The sequence below is a fragment of the Ambystoma mexicanum genome, chromosome 8 (assembly GCF_040938575.1).
Source record: "Ambystoma mexicanum isolate Mex_15411 chromosome 8, UKY_AmexF1_1, whole genome shotgun sequence".
In the NCBI taxonomy this organism is placed as follows: domain Eukaryota; kingdom Metazoa; phylum Chordata; class Amphibia; order Caudata; family Ambystomatidae; genus Ambystoma; species Ambystoma mexicanum.
Window position 1 is genome coordinate 1,102,628,309 of NC_090929.1, and position 27,155 is coordinate 1,102,655,463.

The following is a 27,155-nucleotide window of genomic DNA, read 5'->3' on the forward strand; positions in this document are numbered from 1 at the left end:
GTGAGCTAGTCCTCCCTGTCCAAGGATGTGTCTGAGTTGCACCTCTCTCAGACGATCCATCTTCCTGTGTTTTTCCTCCACCTCATCTCTCTAAGATGGAGGAGATGGTCCATCGGCTGGACCCTGTGCAGGCATCAGTGCCAAAGCTTTCAAACGCCTGTGTATCCACAATGCGAGAAGGAACAAGAGCTGCGTGTCTTGAGATGCGCAAATAGGCCAGTGAGTTGGCCTTGCTTGGGTGACCGTGGGGTGCTCCAAAACCGTCCAGATGGAGAACTTTGAAGACGCGATGAGGCAAGGGAGGGGGAACAGAGGGCAGACAAAGACAATGATCTTACTAGGCCAGGTGACATTGAGATCATGCAAGTGCAGGGGAGGGGGAAAGGGAAAAGTGCAGGGGTTAAGGGGGAAGGGGCAGTTCAATACATCGGATCAACTGTAAATAAATAAAATAATAAGAACAATAGGTAAAAATGTAGCCAGCTTGTGGCAAGTGCAGGGGTAAGTGCAGACATGAAGTGTCAAGAGCTGGTAGGGGACTGTAGGGATATGTAAACAGCCCCCAAGTGCTGGTGTTGCCTGGGAGGCAGTGCAGGTGTGCAACTGCCGGGGGAGGGGACCTGGGCCCGAGATCAGAGGGTAGCCAGGTGACCAGTGCAGTTTCAGTGCAGAGTTCAGCAGGAGAGCGGAGGAGAGAAAGCAGAAGCAAAGAGGAAGGTCTTGAGGTGCTTCCGGAACCGGAGATGGTTCGCCTCAAATTTCAGGAAGGCAGGGAGGCTGTTCCAGAGAGAGGCCCCAGCCGAAGCTAGAGATCTACCACCACCTCATTGCTTGGAGAAGTGACTGACCCTGAGGGAGTTGGAGGCGGATGAGCGACAAGCTTGAGAAGGAAGATATTTAAAAAGAGAGAGTTGAAGGTATTGAGGCCCCAGGCCACAGAAGACCTTGTGGACAATGCAGAGGGTTTTGAACTTAATCCTCACAGCCACTGGGAGCCAGTGCAGAGATTTCAGTCCTGGAGAGATACGATCCCTGGGCTTGAGGCCAAGGACGAGTCTTGCAGTCCTGTTCTGGGTGAGTTGCAGAGGGCGGAGAGTAGAGGCAGGCACATTTAGAAAGAGGCTGTTGCATTAGTCTAGCCTAGAGAGAAACAGAGCTCTGGAGACAGTGAGCTTCTGGGGGAAGGAGAGGAAAGGCAGAATACCCCTGAGGAGGTGCAGCTGGTAGTGTGACTTCGTAGAGACGTCAGAGATGTGAGGAGAGAAGGAGAGTGTGGAGTTGAAGATGACCCTGAGGTTTTTAGCCTCAAAGGTGGGAGCAGGAAGAGGGCCAAGAGAGGCTGGCCAGAGAGTGACAGGAAAGGAGGGAGCAGGTGTGCCGATGAGGAGAATCTCAGTCTTGCTGGCATTAAGGCATAGATCATTGGCGGCACACCACTCCTGGATAGCAGACAGACAGACAGACAGTCCGAGATGAGCGAAGGAGAAGAGGTGGCGGAAGGGAGCCTGAAATTGAGCTGAGTGTCATCTGCATAGCACTGAAAGTTGAGGTAAAGAGTGGAAATGCGGTCGGCAAGATGTGCCAGGTATTGGTTGAACAGCCAGGGATAGAGGTTAGACCCCTGGGGAACACCACAGGTAGAGATGGAGATAGAGGAGAGGAAGGACCCAAGTTGGACCTGGTAGGGTCAATCAGAGAGGAAAGAGGTCAGCCAAGCCAGAGCCCGATCGGTAATACCCAGGTTATCACGGAGACGGTTGAGCAGGATGGCATGGTTGACCGTGTCAAAGGCAAAAGAGAGATCAAGTAAGATGAGGACACAGGGGGTATTGGAATCAAGGTTGGAGAGCAGGTCTTCATGGATGTTCAGGAGAGCATTTTCGTGCTTCTGGCAGCTCTGAAGCCAGACTGATGGTTATGGAGACAACCAACCGATTCAGTGTGAAGGTTAAGCTGGGAGATGGCCAGCTTTTCCAGGAGTTTGGCCAGGAAAGGAGTGATGGAAATAGGGCAGCAGTTAGCCGAGCAAGAGGGGTCGGCTGAGGGTTTGTTTAGAAGAGGGTGCACAAGGGAGTGCTTCAGGGGAGAAGGGAAGGTGGCGAAGGAGTGGTTGCAGAAGTCAGCCAAAGCAGGAGCCAGGGTGTCAATGTGGTCCTTGATGGTTTTAGAGGAACAGGTGAGAACCTGTTTTGATGAGACTTTCATAGATCAGACTTGTCTAGAAACCTCCCCTGGGGAGAAAAGGGGAAAGGCAGAGAAGGAGGGAGGAGAAGTGGCCATAGAAGGGCCAGAGGATGAGCGTTGAGTAGAGGGAGGAGGGGGGAAGGAAGAGAGAGAGGCCAGGATGTCCTGAATTTTAGAGATGAAATGAGAAGCCAGGGCGGTGCAGAGGGCCTGGGAGGGGACAGGATGGTGTAGAGACTGCAGCAGGATTGGCCAGCTCCTTGCACATTTTAATGAGTTCGGCCGAGATGTTGGATGCCGCATAGACGCAGGCTTGGATGAGGGCTCTCTTCTTGGTGTGGACAGAGAGCCGGTATTGCCTTTGGAGCAGGCGGCAGGCCAGTTTGTCAGAGGATGTACAGGAAGTGCGCCATTTCCTCTCAGCCACCCTGCATTTGCAATTAAGGGTGACGAGGTCTGAGTTGTACCAGGAGTTGCACTTGGCTTTGCGCTTCAAACGGATCCTTATGACAGGGGCAAGAACATCAAGAGTATCGGATATAGCAGAGTGGAGCAAAGAAAGGGCTGTGTCAGGGTGCGAGTCAGCGAGGGGGGAGGTGGGGTGAGAAAGTGGCGGCGAATGCCTCAACTGACACACGCTTCATGGGTCGGATAACCGAGAAGGTAGATGGCAGTGTTGGAGTTGGCTTGGCCTGAGTGATGGAGAGAGTGAGCTGGGAGGAAAGGAGAAAGTGATCACTCCAGGAGAGAGGAGTGGTGAGAGGGATAGAAAGGGAAAGGTCTGTAGAGATCAGAACATCCAGAGTGTGCCCTGCAGAGTGAGTCGGGCCAGAGGGGAGAATAGAGAGTGAGAGAGAGTTGCAGATGTTGCAAAAGAGTCCAGAGGAAGGACAGGAAGCATCCAGGTGGATGTTAATGTCTCCAAGAAGGAGTTGTTGAGTGGTCGAGACCAGGAGGGAAGATGAGAGGTCCGCCCATTCAGAGAGGAAGGAGGAGATCTGACCAGGTGGCCGATAGATGGTAGCCACAGTAAGGGAATGGCAAGGAGAGAGAGAGAGCCTGCAGACGAGGCATTTGAAAGAGGAGTAGGCCTGCATAGGAATGACAGAGGCAGGAATCCACTCTGGGAAGATCAGGGCTACACCCCCTCTGGAACGATTAGACCTGGGCGCAGAGAGGATCTTGCGGCCGTCTTTGTAACAAAGAGAATAAAAGGAAACATTGTATCTACTATTGTCAAAGCCAAAAGGGAACAATAGTTGGCCAGAGTGAAAAGAAATACTGTAACCACCATTGTCCAATCCAAAAGGGCACAAAATTGAAGCAGAAGCAGAGTGAAACAGAATATTGTAACCACCATTACCAAGGCCAACAGAGAATAATATTAAAATGAAGTGAATGTGGTTTACAGAAAGGAAGAGTGTTTATAGAATAAGATTGTGACAAACATTGCCTGAGCCAAAGAGAGGCAAATAAAGGAAACCATTGGTGACAGAATAGAAGCCCTCCTTGTTGCCGATTATCCAGGGGGAGAGAAATATAATTAGCAATTTCTGGGCAAATGGATCAGTGTGAAAGACATTGTCAATAAATGAAACAGTTGTTGATGTAACTTTTCCCATTGAAGATTAATGTGTGGAAAGTTGGAAGCTGACCTTACCACATGGTACTGATAGTAGTTGTAGGAGTTTGTACCTGCCAGGCGAGTAGAGCAGGAAAGGGACATTTAGTGGTTAGTCCTGGCAGGCGAGCAGACCAGAAAGAAAAGAAGTTAATGTACTACATCCTGACAAAACTATGTTATGAAAGGAGTCTTTTGGTTTATCAGACGACAGGTTATGGAGAATGCTTGGTTCAGAAAAAGGGCTGCTTGAAACTTCAGCACCACAGGCACCCATTTTAGATATGTTGGTTGTCAGGCTGAGAGACACCTCAAATCTCACTCTAACTTGGTCAGGTGCTATTCTCTGTGTCTTGCTGTGACTTTTACCCATCAGTGAAACACTCATTGAGGCCAGCACACCGTGTTGGTCCAGGCAGGGTCCACAATGCCTGCTCGTTTCTCCCAAAGGTCTACAATGCTGTCTCCTACAAATCACAAACTACCCTTGCATGGGCACATCAACAGAGGTCCAAATTAAATTCCCCTCGCACTCAAAGGCAACCACTCACTAAGTGTACAGGCTGCGAAGTTGCGTGCCCCAACCCTTGGCCTAAAGGGGTGCTGCAGGAAGGTGATGGGAAACATGCTGCAGTGAAAGAAAAGCAGTTTGGCTGTGGGGGGTAGGGTTGATGGTCACATAACACTACAATCTGGAGTTAGGATCTCTGAACACATTCCTTACAAACTTTGTGCAATAGCTAAATAATTAAACAATGGCAAAACTGGCATTCAGTATTTATCCAAAGCTTAAGGTGTGGCCTTCCGTGGACAAGGGAGTGTCAGATGGGGTTTGCATATGCTGAACCGGTGTGAGCTGTTTTCCCTGAGGGGGGATGGTTGTCATGGAGCTAGAAATGTATTGACTCTCTCATTAACAGCTATTTATTCTACAAAAGAAGGGAAGGGGGAGAGAAGTGACCCTTATGAAGCAAGGTGGGGTTGACTGGTTTATGCTCTGCTTGTACACACTTTTATATGATTACTGGGATGAATGTTGGAGCATTGTACTTGCATACATTTTAAGCTGGTTCCAAAAACTATGAAAAGACATGTTTTGGCCACATGCCATTCCTTTAGTTGTCTCGCCGTTTTCTTCCTTTTTGTGGTGTATGGTCTATTGATATAGGGTCTAAAGCGTGAGCGTGTCGGATACAGTATGGACGAGACAGCCACTTTAGAGCTCACACATGGAAATATTCTATTACCTTTGGAATAGACAGCCAATCAGAAGCTCACCCTTGGGAGCATGTGTTGTCCTTTGGAGGAGGCAACCACTCCAAGGTTCCCCATGGGACCTCACCTTTAATTTATCGGAGTCAACCACCCCAAAACTCAACTATGCAAGGATACCATTACCTTTAGAAGAGACAAGCACCTCATAGTTCACCCATCGCAGTATACCATTACCTTTGAAGGAGACAAACACACCAGGGATCGCATGAGCAATGGCCTGCTTACACTGTGCCCTATTGGAAAGGTAGGCTGTCACTTGCTGTGTTTGTATTGCTAGGTAGTAGACCGATTTTACATTGCAATACATAGTTCTCTGCTGTCCCAATGTGAGCGATTCTGCTAATTGTGCCATAAAAATGAAATCATTTAGATGGAAAGTTTTGGTTTACTGGTGTGGCATTGAAGGCTTCTCTATCCATCTGGCAGGTAACAGAGGGAGAAATGAAGGTTGGTGCCCGCCAGCTCTCTGTGGACCGCCTCACAGCGGCTTTGGCGAAGGCAGAGGAGAGTGAGTTGTCCTTGAAGGAGAAAGTGCAGAGTCTAACAGCCTCATTGTCTGACGGTCAAGCCAGCTCTGCCACGATTCATGAGAAGACCCTGCAGCTGCAGAAGATGTTGACGGCCAGCGAGCATGAACGCAGGGTGCTGCAGGTGAGTCTCATAACCGCAAGAACATGAAAGTCTCACTGCACCTATGGCATAAATGCAAAATGCTGATCGGGATTCCAAATGCCCCACACCTGCAAATCCACAGAGTATTGAAGATAAGGGGTCATCGCATTTGAGCATTATCGCTGGGTACCACAAGCAAATGTTCATATTCTAGCCAAGCGGTAGGCAAATATCTAGACACCCAGCACACAAGTGCAAAGTACTGCAGGTAAGTGCCACGACCCCAGAGTCCAGTGCAGGCAGGCCCTCACCATAGTCATGGGACAAAAACAGTGGGAGGTGGTATGCATGATGGACGATGTCTGAAGGGTGATGGATGGCCATTGTGTCGGCAGTGTAATTTGGTCAGATTGAGGGGCCTTATTCAACACCTTCGACCGTTTTTCGGGGCCACCGGTTTAGGGTGCGAATACAGGAGGGGCCCTGAAATGGATTAGTCCTTTCATCTGTGATGAGAAACTGGTAGTGACCCTTCCTCTATATGCATCACATCCAATGGGTTTTGTTAGTGGCTTTTCACAGAGCTCTGCCCCTTGTTATTTAGTCTCCATGTACAACCATTGACAAAACTACAGGGCATTCCATGAGATTTTACACATATGTAAAGAGTACCCATATCCTCCTTCCCTCGCAGTGGGAATCTGGAGCTAAAGGCAGATGGAAGCACTGAATGACTGAGGTCTGTGGGTGGATGTAACCGCATTAGTTCAAATCTAATCCATTAGAAACTGAAATACTGATGTTTGGTACACTTGAATGTTCTTAAAATTGGCCAAGATCTTTAGGCAGGTTCCACAAGCCAGAAACAGAGGTCCACAACCTATGAATTCTTCTTGCTGCCAGTTTCTCTTGGAACAAGAAGATGTGGTTATTAAAAGCAGTTTTTATTCAGCTGGGATGTTGACAGAAATTATTGTAATCTTTTCTTCCACTCACTGGGGAGAGGGGTGGGTGGGTGGGCCTTTCATCAAGGCTTGGCTATAGAAACTCTGTGTATCTGGGCCTACCTAAATCAACATATGCTGCTTTCATTTGGGCAGGTGGGACCACATCACACCTGCCCTGAAGAGTCTGCGCTGGCTATCAGTAACATAGATTCCCGTTCAACGCAGCTTGTTTAGTCCCCCATGTGCTGCAGGGGAAAGTCTCTTTTAAAAAAAAAAATGACAGCTGAATTTGTGTTCTATGTTCCAGCAAAATCCTTTTGATCTAAAAAAAAAGTAATAGCCTTAGCTTTGTAGGGTTCCTACATAAAAATAGATATGTTTTTTTTCAGTACAGGCAGCAGTCCTATGAAATACTCTAAAATGTTTGCAACACCTGATTCCAGTTGCTTTTGACAGTCACCCATACCCTGTGCGTCCCATTGTCTGTTTCATTCAGTGTCTCTGCAAGGTATTTCGGCACTTTATAGACTATTTCTACAATACCCACAAAGTATCCCCCAACTTCAGTTTTAGGATGATTCAGGTAAATGCTGCCAGGTATATTTACTTTGACAAAATGAGTGCTGAGCAGCTAAGTATTGCTCTCTACCTGATACAGAGTACAGGTTACGGAAGGTAGATATCTCTTCTCCAGAGTGCAGTTACACAGTGCTGATGAGAATCTCTGCCATCACAGTATTCACGCAATGTTCTGCAAGTGTGTTCACTTCCAGAGTATGACCTCCAGGTATTTCGGGCTGTTATCTCCACCCCTACTGCATAGTGCAGGTGTACGGGCTGGTGCAGGTAAGCATCTCTACCCACCACAGCGTAAGCCCCAGCTCTGGCAGGGCAGCCTTATAATCCCCTCTACAAAGCACTACACCGTGGTGCTGACTGTCTATATCCTTTCCTCCACCCCCCTGGCGCCTTCTGCCAGCGTGAGAGCCGATGGCTGCAGTAGGATCTCATTGTTACCAGAGCATGGAAACAGTGGTTTACCTTTGTAGGTTGTGTTTACTTTCCCATCCCCTTTTTCACAGAACTGAGCTCTACCTAATCAGCCCAGAGTGCACCGAAAACATTGTGCATAAGCGACAAACCCCCATTACATTTCTTTCTTTCCTTACACCGACAACCTCAAGATGTTGAATAGTTTGCTGGATCCTCGAAAAGAAAACTGCCCCTGCCAAGAAGATCTGGCTCTAGTATTGTCCCTGGACCTGGCGGACTACGTTGAAATTCCCTACTTATTTCTTGACTTCTTGTAGGAGCGGTTGGATGCCGCCCGCCAGGCTGTGATGGAGGCAAAGAAGCAGAATGGTGCCCTGCAGGACCGGATTCAAGAGCTGAAGAAAGAGCAGGCGGAGCTGGAGCTGCAGAAGGCTGACCTGGAGGGGCAGGTGCGGCAGATGCAGGAGGTAAGAAAACCAAATCAGGGTTCCATGTTTTCCGGGAAGTATAATGGGCTCCTTTTCTGGAACAACCAGGGCTTTTGGGGGTGTACTGAGGATATTGATAACCTTCCCTTCCTAACTCTCCAAAGACTAACTTCTTTTCCACTTTTTAAGACCCTAGAATACATGAGCCAATGTGCGCTCTGTGTTGTAAGGAACGGAAATCTAGCTACATCCATTATCTACTCACATGGTCTCTCGTTAATATTATACGTCTGTCATATATTCCCCCTCTCCCTCAACACAAATCGGTTGAACAGAGTTAGCAATGAGGCAGACTGACAACCTGTCTCCATTACTATGTTCGTTCCCAGCCACATACCCATCATTCAACTGATTGTTGACATTAAGAGTAGGAACCAGTACTAAAGCTACTTGTTCAGTAGTTTGCTGCAAACTACAGTGGGGTCTGGTGCATAATGGGTGTTTTGGGTGCAGCCTCTCCCATTATTCAACAGGTGTCACTCATACTGTCAAGCACAGTGCTCCATTGCATTGTGCACGACAGACCGACTTTCAATTGTCTACAGGAACAGTAACCCTGTAGACCCTCATTTGGGCTCACTGCCCGAGTGTAGGCCTGCAAGGCCTCCGTCCCTGTAGCCAGTAGAAGGCGGATGGGGGCACAGCCCATAGAAACATCTAATTTTAAGGCTCTGCTCATGTGTTTCTGTGGGTGGTGCTGGAGGTAGGAGTAAGGGTGGGAAGTCTTTTAAGCTTCCCTGCTTGGTTTCTGCTTCCTGTTTCTATGGCATAAGAAGCAGAGTGGAGCTGAGGAGAGGGGGGGGGGGTGTGCGTGCGTGCGTGCGTGCGTGTGTGTGTGCGTGTGTGCGTGCGTGTGTTTTACAATGACAGTACTGACAATATTGGGCATACGCAATACAACTGTATTGGTACAGTTACAGTACTGGCGTTATTGGGCACAGCCATCATAGGTGTGTTGTTACAGTGGCAAAGCGGTCAATTACAGCCAGAATGGGCATGCCTTCATTGGCAATACTGACAAGTGTATTTATCCAATGGCAGTACTGGCATTAATGGGTGATGTCCACGCATATTCATTGTGAGCATAGACATCCAGAAAATGCTTTGGAGAATGCTCCTGTGTACTGTTGGGTGACCTGGTATCCATTGGACTTTATCATTTTATCCTACAGAACTGATTCTGTGGATTTATACCCAAGATTTCCCAAAAAAGTCTAATGAAAAATGCATAATTGTATCCTCTTATTTTAATAAATTCTCTTGTTTGAGAGGGAGTTTCCCAACCCACCACTCCTTGGTATGTTTGTGCTCCCTCGCTATACTTGGTATGTTTGTGCTCCTTAATGGAATTTTATTTTATGCCTTTCCATTCATCAGACACCACAGATACAATTATAAGCAAGGAGGGGCGATACATTACCACTCCTGTGCAAAGAGCCATGCTTTCTGATTTTTTTTTTGGGAAGGTCCAGAAGGACGGTTCAGCTCTTAGAACTGGGGGCAAAGAGTTCCAAAGTTTAGCAGCAAGTACTGGGAAGCTTTTACCCTTGCTAGCAACTTGCTAGAACACCACAGACTGCGGCGCAGAGTAGTAGTGTGGAAGTGATTTATTGTGGTTTGCCGTGGGAGGCAGGGGGCGCCATGAGCCTCGTCCCATCAGTTTATACGTGTTTGAAGCTAATATGACATCTTACACCGGTGCATCAAGTGTAAGTGGTCAAAATCTGAGACCAGAGCGCACATCTTCATAATAAATTGTGCCACAAAGGTGCAGCCTAGTAAATGTTGCCGTGATTGGCCTCAAAACCCAGCCTGACATGATCAAACTGAAGCACCAGTCTGATTTAATAACCTCCTCTTAAAGTTGTGGACCACCTAGATAGTGCTACAACTTGGAGCTATTCATGTGTCCACAATAATAGGTTTGGCCAAATATGGAACCTAGCTGATAAAGCCAAGAATTTAGTTTGACAAAGTTGTATGACTTTTATTTTTATTTTATTGTTCATTTTTAATGCTCTTAATACCAGCAAGTGGTTTGTAAGCGGTGGATCGGAATTAGAAACTGTGTTGCGTGTTGTCTTGCTTCCAAAGCAAATGCGTTGACCCTGAGCTATCCTTCTTCCCTAAAATAGTAAAAGGGTTGGGACTGGGGAGGCCATGGGGGCCAGTCTGCGAATTAGACCCCACAGTAGGTACACTGTGAATCCCTCAGGCTCCCCAGTTCATGCCTAGCCTAATTTGCTTCACCTCCTCGAGGGTCATGGCAGAACCCCTCACTGATTACAGAAGGTGGCCTGTATGAAGATTATAAAGGGTTCTGTCTCACCTTTAAATTCAGAAAGCCTGAAGAGTTTTTGAGAAGGAATTCCATGGACTTGTGGGAAGATTAGTGCAGAATGTAGAATTAATTCTATGCAGATCATGCTTTACAACTCTCAGCAAGGATTCAAATATGTTGGTCCTGCCAGGCTATGGACTTGCTCCCACAGGCATTCGCAGAGCGTGGTGTGTTGAGACCGAGGCTTTTTCTCTACCTGTGGTGTCCCGAGAGGTCTAACCTCTCTCCCTGGCTGTTCAACCATTTCAGGGCGCTCCTGGCCCACTGCATCACCGCTCTCTGCAGCAACTTTGTGTTATGCGGATGACACCCAGCTGATTTTCTGGCTACCCTCGGCCTCCTCCTCTACTTCCCTCATCTCTGACTGTCTGTCTACTATCCTGGAGTGATGTGCCGCCATTGACCTCTGCCTTAATGCCAGTAAGACTGAGATTCTCCTCATTGGCACACCTGCTCCCTCCTTTCCTGTAGCTCTCTGGCCGGCGTCTCTTGGCTCCCTTCCTGCTCCTACCTGTGTGGCTAAAAACCTCGGGGTCATCTTAGACTCTACACACTCCTTCTCTCCTCACATCTCTGACGTGTCTAAGAAGTCACACTACCAGCTGCACCTCCTCAGAGGTATTCTTCCTTTCCTCTCCTTCCCCCAGAAGCTCACTGTCTCCAGAGCTCTGGTTCTCTCTAGGCTGGACTACTGCAACAGCCTCTATCTAAATCTGCCTGCTTCTACTCTCCGCCCTCTGCAACTTATCCAGAACAGGACTGTGAGACTTGTCCTTGGCCTCAAGCCCAGGGATCGTATCCCTCCAGGACTGAAATCTCTACACTGGCTCCCTGTGGCTGCGAGGATTAAGTTCAAAACCCTCTGCATCGTCCACAAGGCCTTCTGGGGCCTGGGTCCTCAATACCTTTAACTCTCTCTTCCTAAATATCTTCCTCCTCGAGCTCTTCGCACATCTGCCTCAAACTCCCTTAGGGTCAGTTGCTTCTCCAAGCAACGAGTTGGTGGTAGATCTCTTTCTTCGGCTGGGGCCTCCCTCTGGGACAGCCTCGCTGCCTCCCTGAAACTTGAAGAGAATCATCTTCGGTTCCGGAAGCACCTCAAAACCTTTCTCTTCGCTTCTGCTTTTTCTCCTCCTCTCCCTTGCTGACTTCCTGGCTGACACTGACTTTACACTGGTTGACTGGCCACCCTCTGATCTTGGGCCCAGGTCCCCTCCCCCGCCAGTCCCACTCCTGCACTGCCCTCCCGGCAACCATGCACTTGGGGACTGTTTCTGCATACCTACAGTCCCACCACCAGCACTTGACACCTGTTGTCTGCACTTACCACCTGCTGGCCGTACTTAACCTATTGTTATTTTGTCTTATCCCTTGTACTGCACTATCCTCTCCCCCTTCCCACCCTGCACTTCTCCACCCTCCCCTTCCCATGCACTTGCACGATCTGAATGACACCTGGCCTATTAGGATTGTTGTCTGTCTTTCCTCTGTTCCCCTCCCTTGCCTTGTCGCGCCTTGAAACACCTGTGTATAGGTGCGTTATAAATGCCATATCATATCATATATCATGGTTTGACAGTGCCAGGAATCAACAGTAATTAGTGTCTTGCCTGCTAATGAGCGCCACGTAGCAGAGCTTTCAGAGCCCTGCCTGCAAAAGAGCAGTATTGTTTCTGGGTGAAGAAGGAACAAGAAACAAAGCAATGCTGGGCACCGAATAACCTGGCTGCAAGTCAGATGAGCCCAAGATGGTGCCTGTCCTTGATTTAACTTCGGTGAACTGATTGACAACTGGTCCCACTCTTAGTTTCATAAAAATGAGTTGTCCCTTAAGGGAAACACTATCACAGCACCCACTGTTACATAGAACCCAGCTGGCATTCTTTAATCTATTAAGCAGTCCGTGGGCTGTTATGCAGGTGGATAAAAGTAGGCAGGAAGAAATGAAGAGTGTGCGAGTCAGAGGTTCAAGGTGAAAAGCAGGGGTGGAGAAGTGGTGTGGTGTGGAAGTGGCTTATTGTGGGAGCAGTAACACTTTTGTGTCCATTATTGGAGGTGGAGCCCTATCAGTCGACTGCTACAGCAACTTGCTAGAACACCACAGACTGCAGCGCGGAGAAGTAGTGAGGAAGTGGTTTATTGTGGTTTGCCGTGAGAGGCAAGGGTCGCAGTGAGCCTTGTCCCATTTGTTGGTATGTGTTTGTGCTGCTACGCTTACGCCGTCAGAGGTAGTCTATCCTTCACGAGCAGTAGTGCGGTAGTCTGCTCCCTCTGGCGTGCAAGCTTGAACGTGCATGTGACTTTTTAGTACTGCTCAGGGGGACCATTGCAGCTAGCTGTTATGACATATCCGCGCTTGTAACAGACCTCCGGTCATTCAAGGCACGGACACGGTGGAGGGAATACAATTTACGAAGCAAGCTGCAATCAGATATTATGTGTACAGTGCAACGCCCTGATACGGTTGAAGTAGCCAATATGGGTCAGCAAAAGACACTACATTGCAGGTATTGACTTCATTAGATTCCCCTATAATAACTATCAACTCAGAGAGGGTGACCGAAAGGAAGCAACATGAGGGCTCAGTGGTGGGAGAAAGGTGCAAGCTGATTATGGGTCCCGGTGTGGAAACGGCACAAAACAATTCCACTGAGCTCTGATCTGATGGAGTAAATGGACTTGGTAGGTATGCCGTACCAACAAGCAGTGTAGAGCCGGAAGGCTTGAGATTGAAAGAGAATTCAATCGACTGTGTGCTACCTTGGGGACTATTTCACCCATTCATGTTGTGGGGAAGTGTCGAGTTTCCTGTCGGATTTTGGCAGTGCACCAGTTGGTCGTTGGGATCAGGAAACTAATGTCTCTAACCGCCTTCTGAGTAAAGTCTAGATGAAGGGGAATGTGCCCAAATTAGCATCTACATTTGACATTGGGGAGGCTATAGCGAAGCAAAAAAATGGTGGCTGAGGAAAACGGGACCAGGCTGGGAACGAGTATGGACATCAGACCGGTGGGTCGTAGAAAGACACGGACGGATGGGGTAAGTAACTTTATTAAAGATCAGAGTGTAATTGCATTGGAGCTCTTGGACATTCAAGAAAGCCCAGGAACAATTGCGCCTGAGGGTTTAGATCGGGTGGATATGGATGCCCCGCTTGAGGGTGACCCAGGATTAATGTTCCTCACTGAACATGAAACCAGTATAATAGACAGAGTGGTGGAGGAAGGTGGCATTCTGATTCAAAGCTCACACCAAACCTCTCAGGGTCTACACTATACACTGAGGGAACTTGACGAGCAGGTGAGAATAACCGCTCCGGAGATCTCTGCCTTAAAGATGCTCCTCCGTTCCTTTGCCTCCTTGTATGAGAACATTAAAGTTGAGTCGGAAGTACATACTTTACAGCTAAGTGAATTGAAGCTGGGAGTTGAGGAGGTTAAGGGCTATTGTAAATACCTGGCGAAAGAACAGGATTTATTGAATAATAAACCCTACCTTATTGGTAGACCCTACCTGGCAGTTGAGGGAGGCTCCACAGAGCCCAGTCATAGTGATTTCCCCAGTGGCGAGTAGTATTCCTAGTGAGAAAGGTAGGGAGAGGGCTATTGTAGAAGGTATCTGAAATGACAGCCTTAAGCAGCAACTGGTGAGTCCCATTGTTTTCTTTAAACTGGTTGTTTTGTGAGTTTTTTTCGGCAGCAGATTTGGATGCACTATGTTCTGAGGCTGTCCAGAACGCTAATTGAATGATCTAGTACACTGATGGATTCTTCTTTGTTACACCAAAAAAAACTGTTCCTTAATAATGAAATGCTGAAATTATATTGTTTATTCAAGATGAATTTTATTTGTATCATCATTCTTCATCATTCTCATATATATATGAAACCTTGTCCAATTAAATTGAATTACGTTCATTCAATTAATTCCTAGTTGAATTGAATTACATTTTACAATTACAATCCAAGTTTATATACTTTCATTCAATCCCCGCAACACGTGTTTCCCTGTCTCCAATTTTGATGGTTCATCAGGTTTTCTGTGCTGTTTCAGTTTTGGGGCATATTCATTATTTGAACCTTATTGGTGATGAATAGCTTTGATTTGGTGCAAGTAACCTGTGAGAGAAATGGTGTATATCAGCATATTGTAGCCAATACTTAAACGGGCAGTTGAAATGACTCTGTGCTTACTCACTTGTCTGTTATTTATTTTCCTTCCTTGTAGTTAAAAGCTTGTGTAGCTTGTTTTGAGTTAAATATACCAACATTTTTCCTGTTACAATTCCACTTCATAAGTTGTGTTTAGATTACCTATAATACAAGTGGGGGGACATGAGTGAATTTCTACATCTCCTTTTCTTCAATTTTAAGTGGTTTGCATTATAAGTTTAGACATTTGTTTGTGCCAATTGCATAGCATTCCCATATTTTAATATTTTCTTACTTGAATGTTGGTTTGAAAAAATTCTGTTTTAGTCCCATTTGTTGTGCTCACGGTACGATTGCTGCGGCACACCAAAAATGGCTGCTATTTATATTTACATGATGACGCAGATGTACACACGTTTGCGTCATCACCTTGCCGGCCATTTTGAATTGGGAAATGTCTTATTTACTCGTTACCTTACGTATCAAAAATAATTAACACAATAATACATTGTTATAGCAATTCCTATTGGGTTGTGCCGTCTTATCTTTACGATAATTGTTTCAAATAGCAATTTTGACAGTTTTTTGTTGTTGTCACTTATAACTAAAGTATAGCACATTTTACGGTTTATTTTGGGGGATTATACTAATTAAGTTGTTCGGGATGTCGAAGGCCTTATACTTGGATCTAAATTATCATTAATTTTATTCTCGCAATGCGATTTTTGATCTTCACCTATTGGTGCAGATAATCAAATATTCGACTTCCTGTTTCTTGTTGTAGTCTAATGTTGCATATACACTCAAAAAGTTGTCCATAATTGGCATACACAGTCTTAGTATTCTAGTGCACCTAATTCTAACAGTTTCCTGCCCTTTCTAGACATACATATACACCTTTGTACATACATTATGTTTTGACAATATTTTTTGTTTGTTCCCAAAATAATCCTGTGTTATTTTTCATTCATATATTAAAACATCTTGGTCATATCATATTATTCAAAGAAAATTGTAAAGTTCTATGTCTGAATTAAGACCCGTGTGGCATGTGTCCATAGTACATATCCAGTAGGCTACTTTTTGCCTCATCAGTTTTTCCACATTGCCTCCTCTTGGGGCCATTTCAAATATTTCAATTCCAAAAAACCATATATCACAAATTTGTTCAGGCTTGTGATGTTTCAGAAAATGAAATACCAAAGGTGATTTGAGATGCTGATTTGTAATAGCCCTAATGTGTTCTCCAATTCTAACTTTGAGGAGTCTTATGGTGCTTCCTTTATATTTCTTGCCACAAACACATTTGATTCCATATACCACATTTTTACTGTTGCAATTTATCAGTTGCAGAATCTGTCTTGTATGTCCTTTTGAAAATTCAATATTTCTTTTTGCATTCTCCGAATATCTGCACTGATGGCAGTTGCCACATTTGTAGTTACCATATAAAGGTTGTTGAAGCCATTGCGTAGGTTTAGAGGGAATCATTTTAGGATTATACATAACGTGTGATGGACTAATCATGTCTTTAAGATTTTTTGATTTGCAAAATGTAACATTAGGCCCCTCCTACTCATTACGTAGTCAAAAACAAGGAAGAGGAGGGGGTGATAAACAACACCCTTTTAAAAAAAAAAATAGGGGGGGAAATTCGGTTTCCAGAAAATATCTTGAGAATCTCAATCTTTCAGAGGCTTTTTTCTCCCTATACAAGTGTGCCACGAGGATGCAGGGAGGGGTAGAGGTGGGAATGCCTGAAGCCCCATTGTAGGAAAGTGATACAAGCAAGATGACTGAGTCGTGATCCCAATTGAGTATGGTCAATGTGGTTCCTGAAAAGACGCACACTTTATGCGTTACGCAGATAGAAAAACAACCAAAGCTGTTCAGTGGGCTGAGCTTTTTTCACAGAATCATGGGGGGAATACTATAGGGGTTGAGAAGAACTCTAGTTGTTGTGATGTGTTAGGGTGTGCGAGATCCACTGATGCCGGTGACTCTGAAGCAAAAGGGTATTGATATGGGTGTCGAAACGCATAGGATCCAGAAGGGGGTCCCCCCAGTCCACATTATCCCCCTCGATGTCGGGGCCTATTTCAAGAGGCCCCTGAGTCTAAGCGTACACTTCGCAGGAGCATGACTAATGTTAATTGCTCAAGTACCCGATGACTCTACCCGTACTACTAGACGACTGATTATTCGGCCTCTCGTCCTTGCTCGCTCGTGACGTATGATCAAATATACTCTCCCCTCATACACCTGTTGTCTACCACTACATATGGCCTGATACTTTCTACCTGACCGCTAATTCTTTTGTATCACGGTCACAACGGATACTATTAACGCCAGTAAACACCTCTTATTACTGGTACATGCCTTACTAGCATTTCCGTGCCTCACTTACCTCTTCATGCGAGACTTATTAGCCCTATTCACGAACGGCTCGTAGTATCACCCTCTTCACCTATTTCCATGTGATGCTGTATCGTGTAACGACACCTACCTCTATGTTCAAATGTGCACTGCCTATATTAGCACATACTTGTGTTTCCTGCAATATTATCTAAGTATTTCCTCTGCATTATTATTGTATTTTTTTATGCATATAACCTGATGTCTGTGACAATAAGGCGATCGCGCAAATCACCTGATTGTATCCCTTTCTTGTGCCTGCTCTTTTGTGACATGGTGATGCATGTTCACCCAATATAGAACGGCCTACCTGACTACTACTTGTCCTCCCATTGAATGGGAGTTGGACTAACGACTCACAGTTAGTCTTGTCTGCTAGCCATATACACTTGGAGGTTAGATCAGTCACCAGCTACCCTCCGGACCTCTAAGCCTAATACATATACCTGCCACTAGCTGACTTACTGTTGCATCAGCCATACCTCAACCCTATTAGTCTATTGCTATTTCCCCTACATACTAGTCATGCCTAGATATTAGACCACCTTATCTGACTATAGACTATCGCAATTGCCTGTAACTCTGGCCATATCAATTGTCCTAACTATATTGATATCAGCAAGACCTGCCTGCACTATCAACTGCACTACATGCAGCCTCTTCTTGACCCTGACTCACTGTCTACACAGAGCACTAGCACCTTATCCATGTCCAAGGTACTACCTCACTATAACTCGATAACACTGTCTCGCTTCTTACCAGCTTGCTTACCACAGTTATATACACCTTTCTCTAACACCGCTACTCCTACCATCACCTCGAGTGACCTTACACTGATCCAGTGGATCTGCAGGTATGCTACCAAACCAACGCCAAACATTCTTTGCCTGCTTACTACTCGGAATCGGAGACTTGGCTCTAGATTCAAACGAGTATCCTTGTCTAACGCTAAAGCTCTACCTAAAAGTTCGCCTACTACCATCACTAAGGAAATATCCATGACCACCTCCGCTGTCAATAACAAACCAAATTCATGTTCTTCTAATAGATTGGCACCCTGAAATACAATAGATAATCCTAACATGCCTATTAAAGGAGGCCTTATAAATGCCAGATCTCTAACAGCACATGCCTTAGATATCGTCAACCTTATCACCACCAACCAGCTTGACTTCCTGGCCATAACGGAAACTTGGTTACATTCTGCAGCAGGCCCAACCCTTTCCTTAGACATCTCTGACAATTACACCATTATGAGACTTGACAGAGAAACCTCCAAAGGGGGACGAGTTGCGGTCATCTCTAAGATTCACTTAAAATTAAGAGCATTGCCATCTAGCCTTTTTCCATCAGCAGAATTACTCTCCTTGAAACTTCCACTCTCAAAATCACGTACCTTAAAAAGCCACCTTATATATAGGCCTCCAGGCCCCATCCTTACCTTTGAGGAAGACCTAATACAACTTCTCTCCACTAATACCAAACCCAACTCACAAATCCTACTCCTTGGTGACTTTAATTTAGGCTTCTTAGATGCGAAGGATAGTACAGCTGCCACCATTGCCTCTTCTATAACAGAACTAGGCTTTACACATCACATCACCAAACCAACCCATAATCAAGGCAGAATCCTTGATTGGATTAGTGACCTTGACTGCGAGATTAAGATTCTTACCAACTCACCGTGTATCTGGACTGATCACCACTTTATCTCTGTCGGTCTACAGTCCAGCGCGACCCTTAACCAGCCACCGGCCTTACCACCACAGGCCCTAACTTGGAACAAAAACCATCCTCAACTTCCCAATGACCAACACAGATCCATCTGTTTTCGTTGACCTCTATAATTCAACCCTGACTCAAGCCATTGATGCTCTAGCGCCTCTGAAATTGCATAAAGCTAAACCACAAGCCCACCTTAACTCATGATTTACCCCCACCCTCAAAACCTTGCAGAATTATGAAAGGAAAGCTGAAATTGCTTGGAAAAATAATCCTTCAGCTAATAACAAAGACCTCTGTGCCAAAAACGCAACCTGTTACAAATCTGCCATTATCCAAGCAAAAGGTGATGCATATTATAGAATCACTAATGCTAAATCTGGCACAAGAGAACTGTTCAATATCCTCAGGGAAGTCCCTGTTCTAAAGATAAGACTTGGAGTACTAAGACCCAAGCAGCACTACTTGGTAAAATAGCAATGCTACAATCTAAAATAGAAATAAAAAAAACAAACATCACACTTAATCCTGCCCCCGCCCCAAAACTCAACCCCTCTACACCTACCCCGGACAACCAATTCAAATTCACCCCGCTGTCTATCAATGAGGTCGATAAAATTATCTCAGGCCTTCAACCTTCGCGTTGCCTGGGCGACATTCGTCCTGCTAACATTATTAAAGATACTGCCAAAGACCTGGCACCTCCCATTACTACCTTCATCAACGCGTCATTTGGTACAAGCAATGTCCCATCCAACCAAAAAAATGCTTGGGTACTTCCGCTGCTAAAGAAACCAAACCTGGACCCTGACACTCCTACCAATTATACACCTATCACCACCGTGCCGTTGTTAAAAATCCTAGACAGGGCTGCCTACTTACAAATACAGGCATATCTTGAAAACAAAAATCTTCTGGGTGTTCACCAATCTGGGTTCAGGCCCAGACATGGCAATGAAACTGCACTTTTGGACCTAAAGACTCAAATAGAAGACCAAAAAGATAAAGGGAACCTATCCCTCCTACTGCTGCTTGACTTATCAGCCGCTTCTGACCTGGTAAGCCATGAAATCCTCTGTAACCATCTTATCTCTGCAGCCTACTTCTCAAGCAAAGCTACAGCTTGGTTTCAATCATTCCTTGACAAGAGATCAATGCAAGTCTTCTCCCCTACAGCCTCGGCTGATCCAGCACCAGTAACTTGTGGAGTCCCTCACGGGTCATGTGTATCCCCCACTTTGTATAATATTTTTACTAAGCCTTTGTTTGATGACTTGGATCCAGGTCCTCCTGCCCATCATAGGGAAGTATGATAACAACTTAAAAATTCTAAATAAAATATGTCTCATCATTCAGGCATGGATGGCTACACATGGCCTCTGCCTGAATGATGATAAGACTGAACTCCTTCTCCTAGGCTCCCAAGCTAAACTGAACAAACTTGACCTTAGATATACATCCTTCATCATCGACGGTAATAACATTCTAGTGTCTAAGGAAATCAAGACTTTAGGCTTCTATCTTTACTCGACTCTAACTCTTACTAAACAAGTAAATGCAACTGCATTTGCTACAGCATGCACGTGAGATCTATTAATAGTGAATCCACTGTTTGACTTAAAGCGGAGAGAATTGGATTGGTGTACACGCTGAATAAGGTTAACACGTATACATTATATAAAAGCCTCACCCCTGTGCGAAACCACTAGGCAATATGCCTCAATACATGAAAAACTTTGCAATCCATATTGGAGAGGGTAATTCTTAAGAGTGATGTTACATTTATTGCCAATAGGAGAAATCGAGCGGGTGCGAGAAGTGGATGAAGTTATGATATCAAAGGAATTGAGTAATTGCCTATTATGTAATAAGCTGAACATACTGCAGAGCCATGAACATATACTGATAGAATGTGGGGCATTAAATGCACAGCGGCAGTTTCTTTTGAAAGGATTATTCTGAAACCTCGATCTTGTTCGCAAAGATGAACTATTCTGGAGGCTGACTTGTGGTGAGGAAACGCTTCTGACAATTGCAACTCTAAAATGACTAGCCCAAGCGAGGATTAGGCGTAATCGGTTCTACCAATCGACATGCTTATGCAGCTATAACTTCATTACATTCTTTATATACGAGTTTTTCACATTTCCTCATTGCGTATTCTTATCGGGGGGAGTGTAGCGTAACAGCGATTAAATGTAAAAGTGTTGAAGTGTCTCTAGGTATGCAGAAAATCATGTTAGGATGATGTGGAGACGGATGAGTTGACTCAAATGTTTTAGAGCATATATATATTTTATGAATAACATTTTAGATGATGTGTAGGAATGTTATATGTATTTATTGAAATATTAAGTGGAAATGTTTCTTTTTACTTTTGGTGATTTTAACTGTTGTGTAAGGTTGACTGGTATCAACCAGAATCACAATAAAGATCAGATGAGAACAGCTGTGCGTGGCGAGTAGGAAAGTGGTTCGAAAGGAGGGAGTAGAGCAGGTACAATCCAGCACTTTAGCCAGCACAATTCAAGCCCTGTTTGAGTCTCTGGAGCTCTAGTGCAAGTGTATAAACCCTCAGCACCGCAACTCTTTGACCTATGCCCTAGTGACCACAGCCATGGCATCGGGTCTCAGCAGAATATAAACAGATTGCTCCTACACTAGGTCTCACTGCATCTTTTATCTGAGTGACAGCAACATTCTATTATATCCTATCGACCATCAAAGAGTGGTTTTCTTTCTCTTCCCTATTGTAGAACAGTAATTTTGTATACTCCCTAGTTAAATAAATCTCAGTTTTCGCATTCTTTTCCTGTCTAGCATGACCTGAGCCTTTCAGCCCCTTCATTAGCGCCATCTCTCGTTCCAGAATCATACACAACGTGGAATGGTGTGACAGGCCCTAAATCATCGTGAAAATGTAACAGACAATGTTAAACATATATTACCTTTTGGTCTCCCTTATTACTGTTATGTATTCCATTCAGATGCTCGGCATCCATCTTTAAAAAAACAATGATTCCCATTTTACTGGCGTCCTTTGGCTGTGGTGGTAAACCCTTTGCAGTCCTAAGATATTGACAGCCACATGCAGTATCGGGATAGGCAGGACATTATTTGTTCGATCAAGTGTCAAAAGTAGATGATTCTGTGGGACAGAACCAGTCCAGACGTGCATTGCATATGCTTAGGGACGTTGTCCCTTTTCGGTGGTCAGCCACACCTGCTTCCCAGGAACAAGACCACCTGGTAACAAAGACCTCCCTGTTTTAAAGCTGGTATATAGAGGGTAAAGAGCAAGGCTCCTCCCCCTCCTAGCCTAGCCTTTACAGCTCCAGTGGGAGATCAGCCCTTTATGGCTTTGTGTTGCACCCGAAGACTCAATGAGTTGTCTAGTCGTGGCATCCATGCCATTCTGCTCAGAGCATCCTCCCTGACCTCCACCCATATCTCCACACAGCAACCTGACCCTCGCACCCACACTATAACAAAGATCATTAGCCCCATAACTCTGCCAGCAGTTGTAGAGCACAGACAACCTGTCAGGTGTTCTCTTTTGGAGGAAAGGACTGTACAAAGGTCAGAGTCCCTTCCTCTCAACAAAGGATCCTCTCTGAACCTCCACCCCTTTCTGATCCCTGTCCTGGAAGGCCCACACTGAAGCAGGTTTACTCAATCTTCCTTCTATCATGGCATTCCTTTTTGGACAAAAGACAGAGAAGTGGCACCTACATTTTAACACAGCCGAGTCCATCAAGTTACTCCCTGGTCCATCACTGGGCCACCTTGTGGTAGCTAGTGAAGCACTGACTATTTGATGGATCCCCAAGAAAATCTGCTCCATGTCTAATCTTCATCTCATCCCAACCTTTCTGAAGTAACCTGGGACTCCCTTGCCATCTGAGTTTTCCAAGCAACCTCAGCACATTAAGCCTCCTGTGTTCATTAGGTCACCCATTCCCTGGCCCTAGAGGTTGACAGGGAAGCCGGACCCAACTAACTCAAACCACTACAAAACTAGGATTTCTAACAGCTTCAGTATCCAAAGGAGCTAGCAGAACCCCCTAAAAGCTGGGCTATTGTTTTTTGCTATTATAAACTCCCTCGTGTGTATAGCTGATGCACTTTTATAACCTGGATTCCACCCCCCCTCTCCACAATACTAATTCCTACAAAGTGTCTGGATGATCCTCAAACAGATCAACAACACCCCTTGGGTCATACCGCGGGTATTATCACTGCTGCATTTCTTTTTTCCGGGCATGCACACTCGATCTACCTGAAAGAATTGCAATGTTTTCCTCCAATCACAGATGCACACCTTTGACACCAAGAGCTGTTTTACTTTTAAGAGCGGACCACAGGTCTTTTTGTAACAAGAGGATCTCTCTGAATGCCTTGTCGAAATCGAAGCACTACTATGTTGTTTCTTTATTGCCTCATTGGGACCAACACTGAAAGACAACGCACTTGGCCACTTCAAGCACTCCAAATCCCCATTATCTGGTCCATTACCCCAACACAGGATCTGATACCCGCTAAGGTAGCTACGGCTTTTCCTTCTCCACTGCCAATGAAAATGTAATGTCCTACATGGACCCGTTAGCTAGGCTAGGAGGAACTGTTATCAGCAAAAATAAGGTAGCAACATCCCCAGTGAAATCATTTGTCATACTTGTGCAGTACAAATAGTTAGGAAAGATTGACCCAAGGAATGCAAGAAAAGGGAACTTGATAACTAATTTTTAAAAGGTTCCAAAAAGGGGTTCAAATAAGATGTGCAGAGAAGGGGACCAGCAAGGGATCCAAAGAAGGTCCAAGAAGTGATCCACAAAAGTGTTCATTAAGGCATTTAGGGAACTAGCCAAAGAATGGATCCAAAGAATCCTCAATAGAGTAACCAGAGAGAAGCCAAAAGAGCATTGTCGGAAGGGTGTGAGGAAAGGAGTCCGAGATGTATTAAAGAAAAGGGACCAAAAATGATAACTGCATAACACCTAATGACGGCCCTTCATGACACTACTGGGCTTCTATCGTGGACTCTGTCCTACTAACGGCAGCACAGCCATTACACCTGTGAGGAAGCATAGCAATGCTGTATGTGGTAGGATGCCTTACATGTGATTTTTTGTTCACCTGTTGTCAGGGATGGATTCTCATGTCTCTGCCAACCTTCATTATTGTCATTGTATCGATGCAGCGGCTTCGCCAACGTGATGAGAGCGAGGGTGCATCCCTACGAAACCTACAGAAGCTTCAGGAGGAGCGTACTCTCCTTCAGGAACGTCTTAATGCACTGCAACGGGCAGTTGTACAGTTGGAGAGTGAGAAGCGGGAGACCGAGCGGGCCTCATTGCGTCTCGAGAAGGACAAGACTGCCCTGAAGAAGACGCTGGACAAGGTAGGAACCAGTGGACTCTTTTAGAACGGAGAGAAAATCAGAAAATGTAGAGGGATAAGCATGTAGGTGGGGAAGGAGATATGCAATTCGGAGAAGGAAATCTGGAGAACGGGAGATTATGCAGTACATGAGATTTTTGGTGCCGATAGGTGATGTGGGAGTTGTGCTAGTGTGTTGGATACTCGGATGCCCAACAGTTTGGGAAGTTGACTTCAGATGACTATGATTGAATGGGGGTTCATAGCCAACATGCTTAATATATGCACTGTCCATCTATGCAGTTAAAAGTTAAACAAAAATACACATATTTCTATTGTATGCATTTAAATTCCTTTAGGTCAGAATATGTGAAAAAGAGGGGTACTTACCTCTTTCAAAATGTTGCCCTTCTAAATGGGTCTTCAGACCATCTTTAGATGTCAGGGAAATAACTCCTGAGCAGTGATATTGCTGACATTGTAGTTACTCCTGCTACAAATGAGACTAACGTCCTAAAGAAAGATAAGGCTATTGCTGCAGAAATAAGGCATTTGTGAGAGACATAGAAGCAGCTGCTGCTGTGGGAAGCAGCACTCCATTGATAAACTACTTACATCCTTAATGTTTATGTGAAAATCAAGTGACCAGATTACGTGCTACACACGGTCACTTAACAGGCCACAAATCATCTATTACATGTTTTGCCTTTTCAAGGGGTGGCAGAGTGTAAAAAGACAGTTTCTAACCCTACTCTTGCTTCCTTTGCCCCATTGTGTTCTATTCCTCATGGCGAGACATTTTTGTTATTTGAGTATGTGCATCTGTACTAGACAAAAACTTTAGTACATCTGCATCCTCAACAGAACCCCATAGCAACCTCTCCTCCCCAATGCCCTACATTTGCCCATGAAGGCACACTCCATTTATCTCAGTCTGTGGTACATGAGCTTTTTTTAATTTTTTAGAACAACCCCAAAATGCAGTTTTTTCATTTGCATTTTCTTTGAAAACACTGAATACCCTCACGCACTTGCTAGGTCCAATTTCAAGAATGAAGTACCGTGTGGGGTTCACTTTCCCACAATCTGCTTCTTGGGAACCCTCTTGAGATTTTCAAATGTAATATGTTCCTTCAAGTAGAGCTCTTGGATCCGGTCTGACTCGATCTAAGGAATTCTTTTGGTTGACGTTTTCTGTTAAGATTCCTCTTACCCTAGTTCTCTTTTTTTCTGGGACTGACTGTGCCCGTGGCCACTGGAGTGTACAGCCGGATAATCTTATAAAGGCCCTCTGAGTGCATAGACCAATTACAATTTGAATGGCAATGTTTTACCTCCCATTTTTTCAAGTTGAGATTTACGTTTTCTTGGTGGGGGGAGTTATTTCCATTCACAAGGGGGAGAAGTGGGGAGCAATTTATTAGTCAAATAAAAGTATAATTTAATTCTGAAATCAATATCTTTGTGTAATTAATGCTGGATGAAAAAAAAGTCATCAATTCATGCTGGATGAAAGATCCACCTTTGCCTTATAGTTCCTTTCAGATCAGGGTGTAATAATAGGAGAGCTCTTCCACATGGCCATACTCTGCAGGCTCCACTGATCCAAGCACATCAGTGAAGCTCTGTGGGTGGAAGCATGGGGCAGGCACATGTGTGTCCTTTGTTTACTATGTATTTGTTCTTGTTAGTATTCATCTCTTTTTAGGGAGTAAACGCTGCTGGTGTTGAGATGGATTCCCAAAATCAATCCTGTGGATACATTCTTAGAGACCACCCTATCATGGTGAACAGGGAGCGACTGAGTTTGTAGCTAAACCAAATCAACGTAAGGGAGCAGAGCAAGCTAGGTTTAGACTCACGAGGGGGTTTGAGAGTCGTCTAGGACTACAATGCGTCCATACAGAATAACATCAATAATTCCAGTTAGACAGATAAGTACAAAAATACAATGATGCTTAGGCCTTTTAAAATACACAAAAAGCAAGTAAAAACCTCTAGTCAAATATTGTCACACCCAAACCTACTAAACAGTCATATACATTTACCCTTAGGAGCTAATAGAAGCATTTAATTCAATTACCAGTAAAGCACAGGTAAGTACTGAGATAAGTAGAAAAGTCAGTTTAGAATATCCATGAACAGCTTCCCTTGCTCTCATAAATACCAACCCTAAGATGGTTTGGGGCCTTGTGCCCAAAAGTCACCAGCTCCAAAGATACACTTTAAATGTAGATGTATGAAGAGATTGACGATGCCAGTGGTTAAAATTAAGAGTAAACAAATATGATAAAGTTCAGTTAAGTACATTTACTCAATACCAGACACTAGAATAGGTCTAGTAGGGGATTCTTCACCAGGCCTCCACCAACCAAAGTCAGGAAACATTGACTTTAGGGAACAGACTGGATGGGGTGGGATGGCAGTAACAGGTATGCTAACTTACCTCACTCCGAATTCTCCAGACACAACTGGTGAGGTTCCGGAATCCATTGGGGGACACAATCTTTCTGTGCTTTGTCAGGTCGAGGGGGGCCCGCAGTGATCCTTTTTCAGTGCAGGATTTAGTTTCGGTTGATCATGGTGCTTACGAAACGGTTCCAGACAGCTTCCAGCAGAACACCCAGACAAGAAAACGATGGAGACTTCTGTCATGCAGACCGCCAGTGGACACATCTAGGATGCGAAGAAGACTGATTGCAATGGGAGTCACCATGGTCAGGTGGCAACAGGCCATCTTCATTGGACGAACAAAGGGGCAGGCCCTGCACAGTTTCTGTTGATGCAAGAAGGCTGAACTTTGGAGCAGGTGTTGTGCTACACAGGTTGAAGATGATCCAAGTTACAACAATCAGAACAGCGACAGCTGCAACGAGGTAGCCCAGGAGAGAGCTGGTCAGTCCACCAGTTGGTCCAGGGATGCTTCTAAAGCCTCAGAAGGCACAAATCCTCTAGCAAAGGCCGAGACTGGTTGTTCCCACAAGTCCAGAGGTCGTAGCACTGACGAGGATTTTCTTGAGATTAGG

At 45.1% G+C, this 27,155-nt stretch overlaps 1 protein-coding gene across 6 annotated transcripts in view; it reads left to right on the top strand.

Moving 5' to 3' along the window:
* Positions 1 to 27,155, top strand: part of CROCC (ciliary rootlet coiled-coil, rootletin) — a 644,212-nt gene that overhangs the window by 549,653 nt on the left and 67,404 nt on the right. For all 6 annotated transcript variants that reach the window (XM_069611116.1, XM_069611117.1, XM_069611118.1 and 3 more), the window contains 3 exons: positions 5,507 to 5,731; positions 7,950 to 8,099; positions 23,951 to 24,151. In XM_069611116.1, the coding sequence (XP_069467217.1) occupies positions 5,507 to 5,731; positions 7,950 to 8,099; positions 23,951 to 24,151 (576 nt within the window). The remainder of the gene's footprint in view (positions 1 to 5,506; positions 5,732 to 7,949; positions 8,100 to 23,950; positions 24,152 to 27,155) is intronic.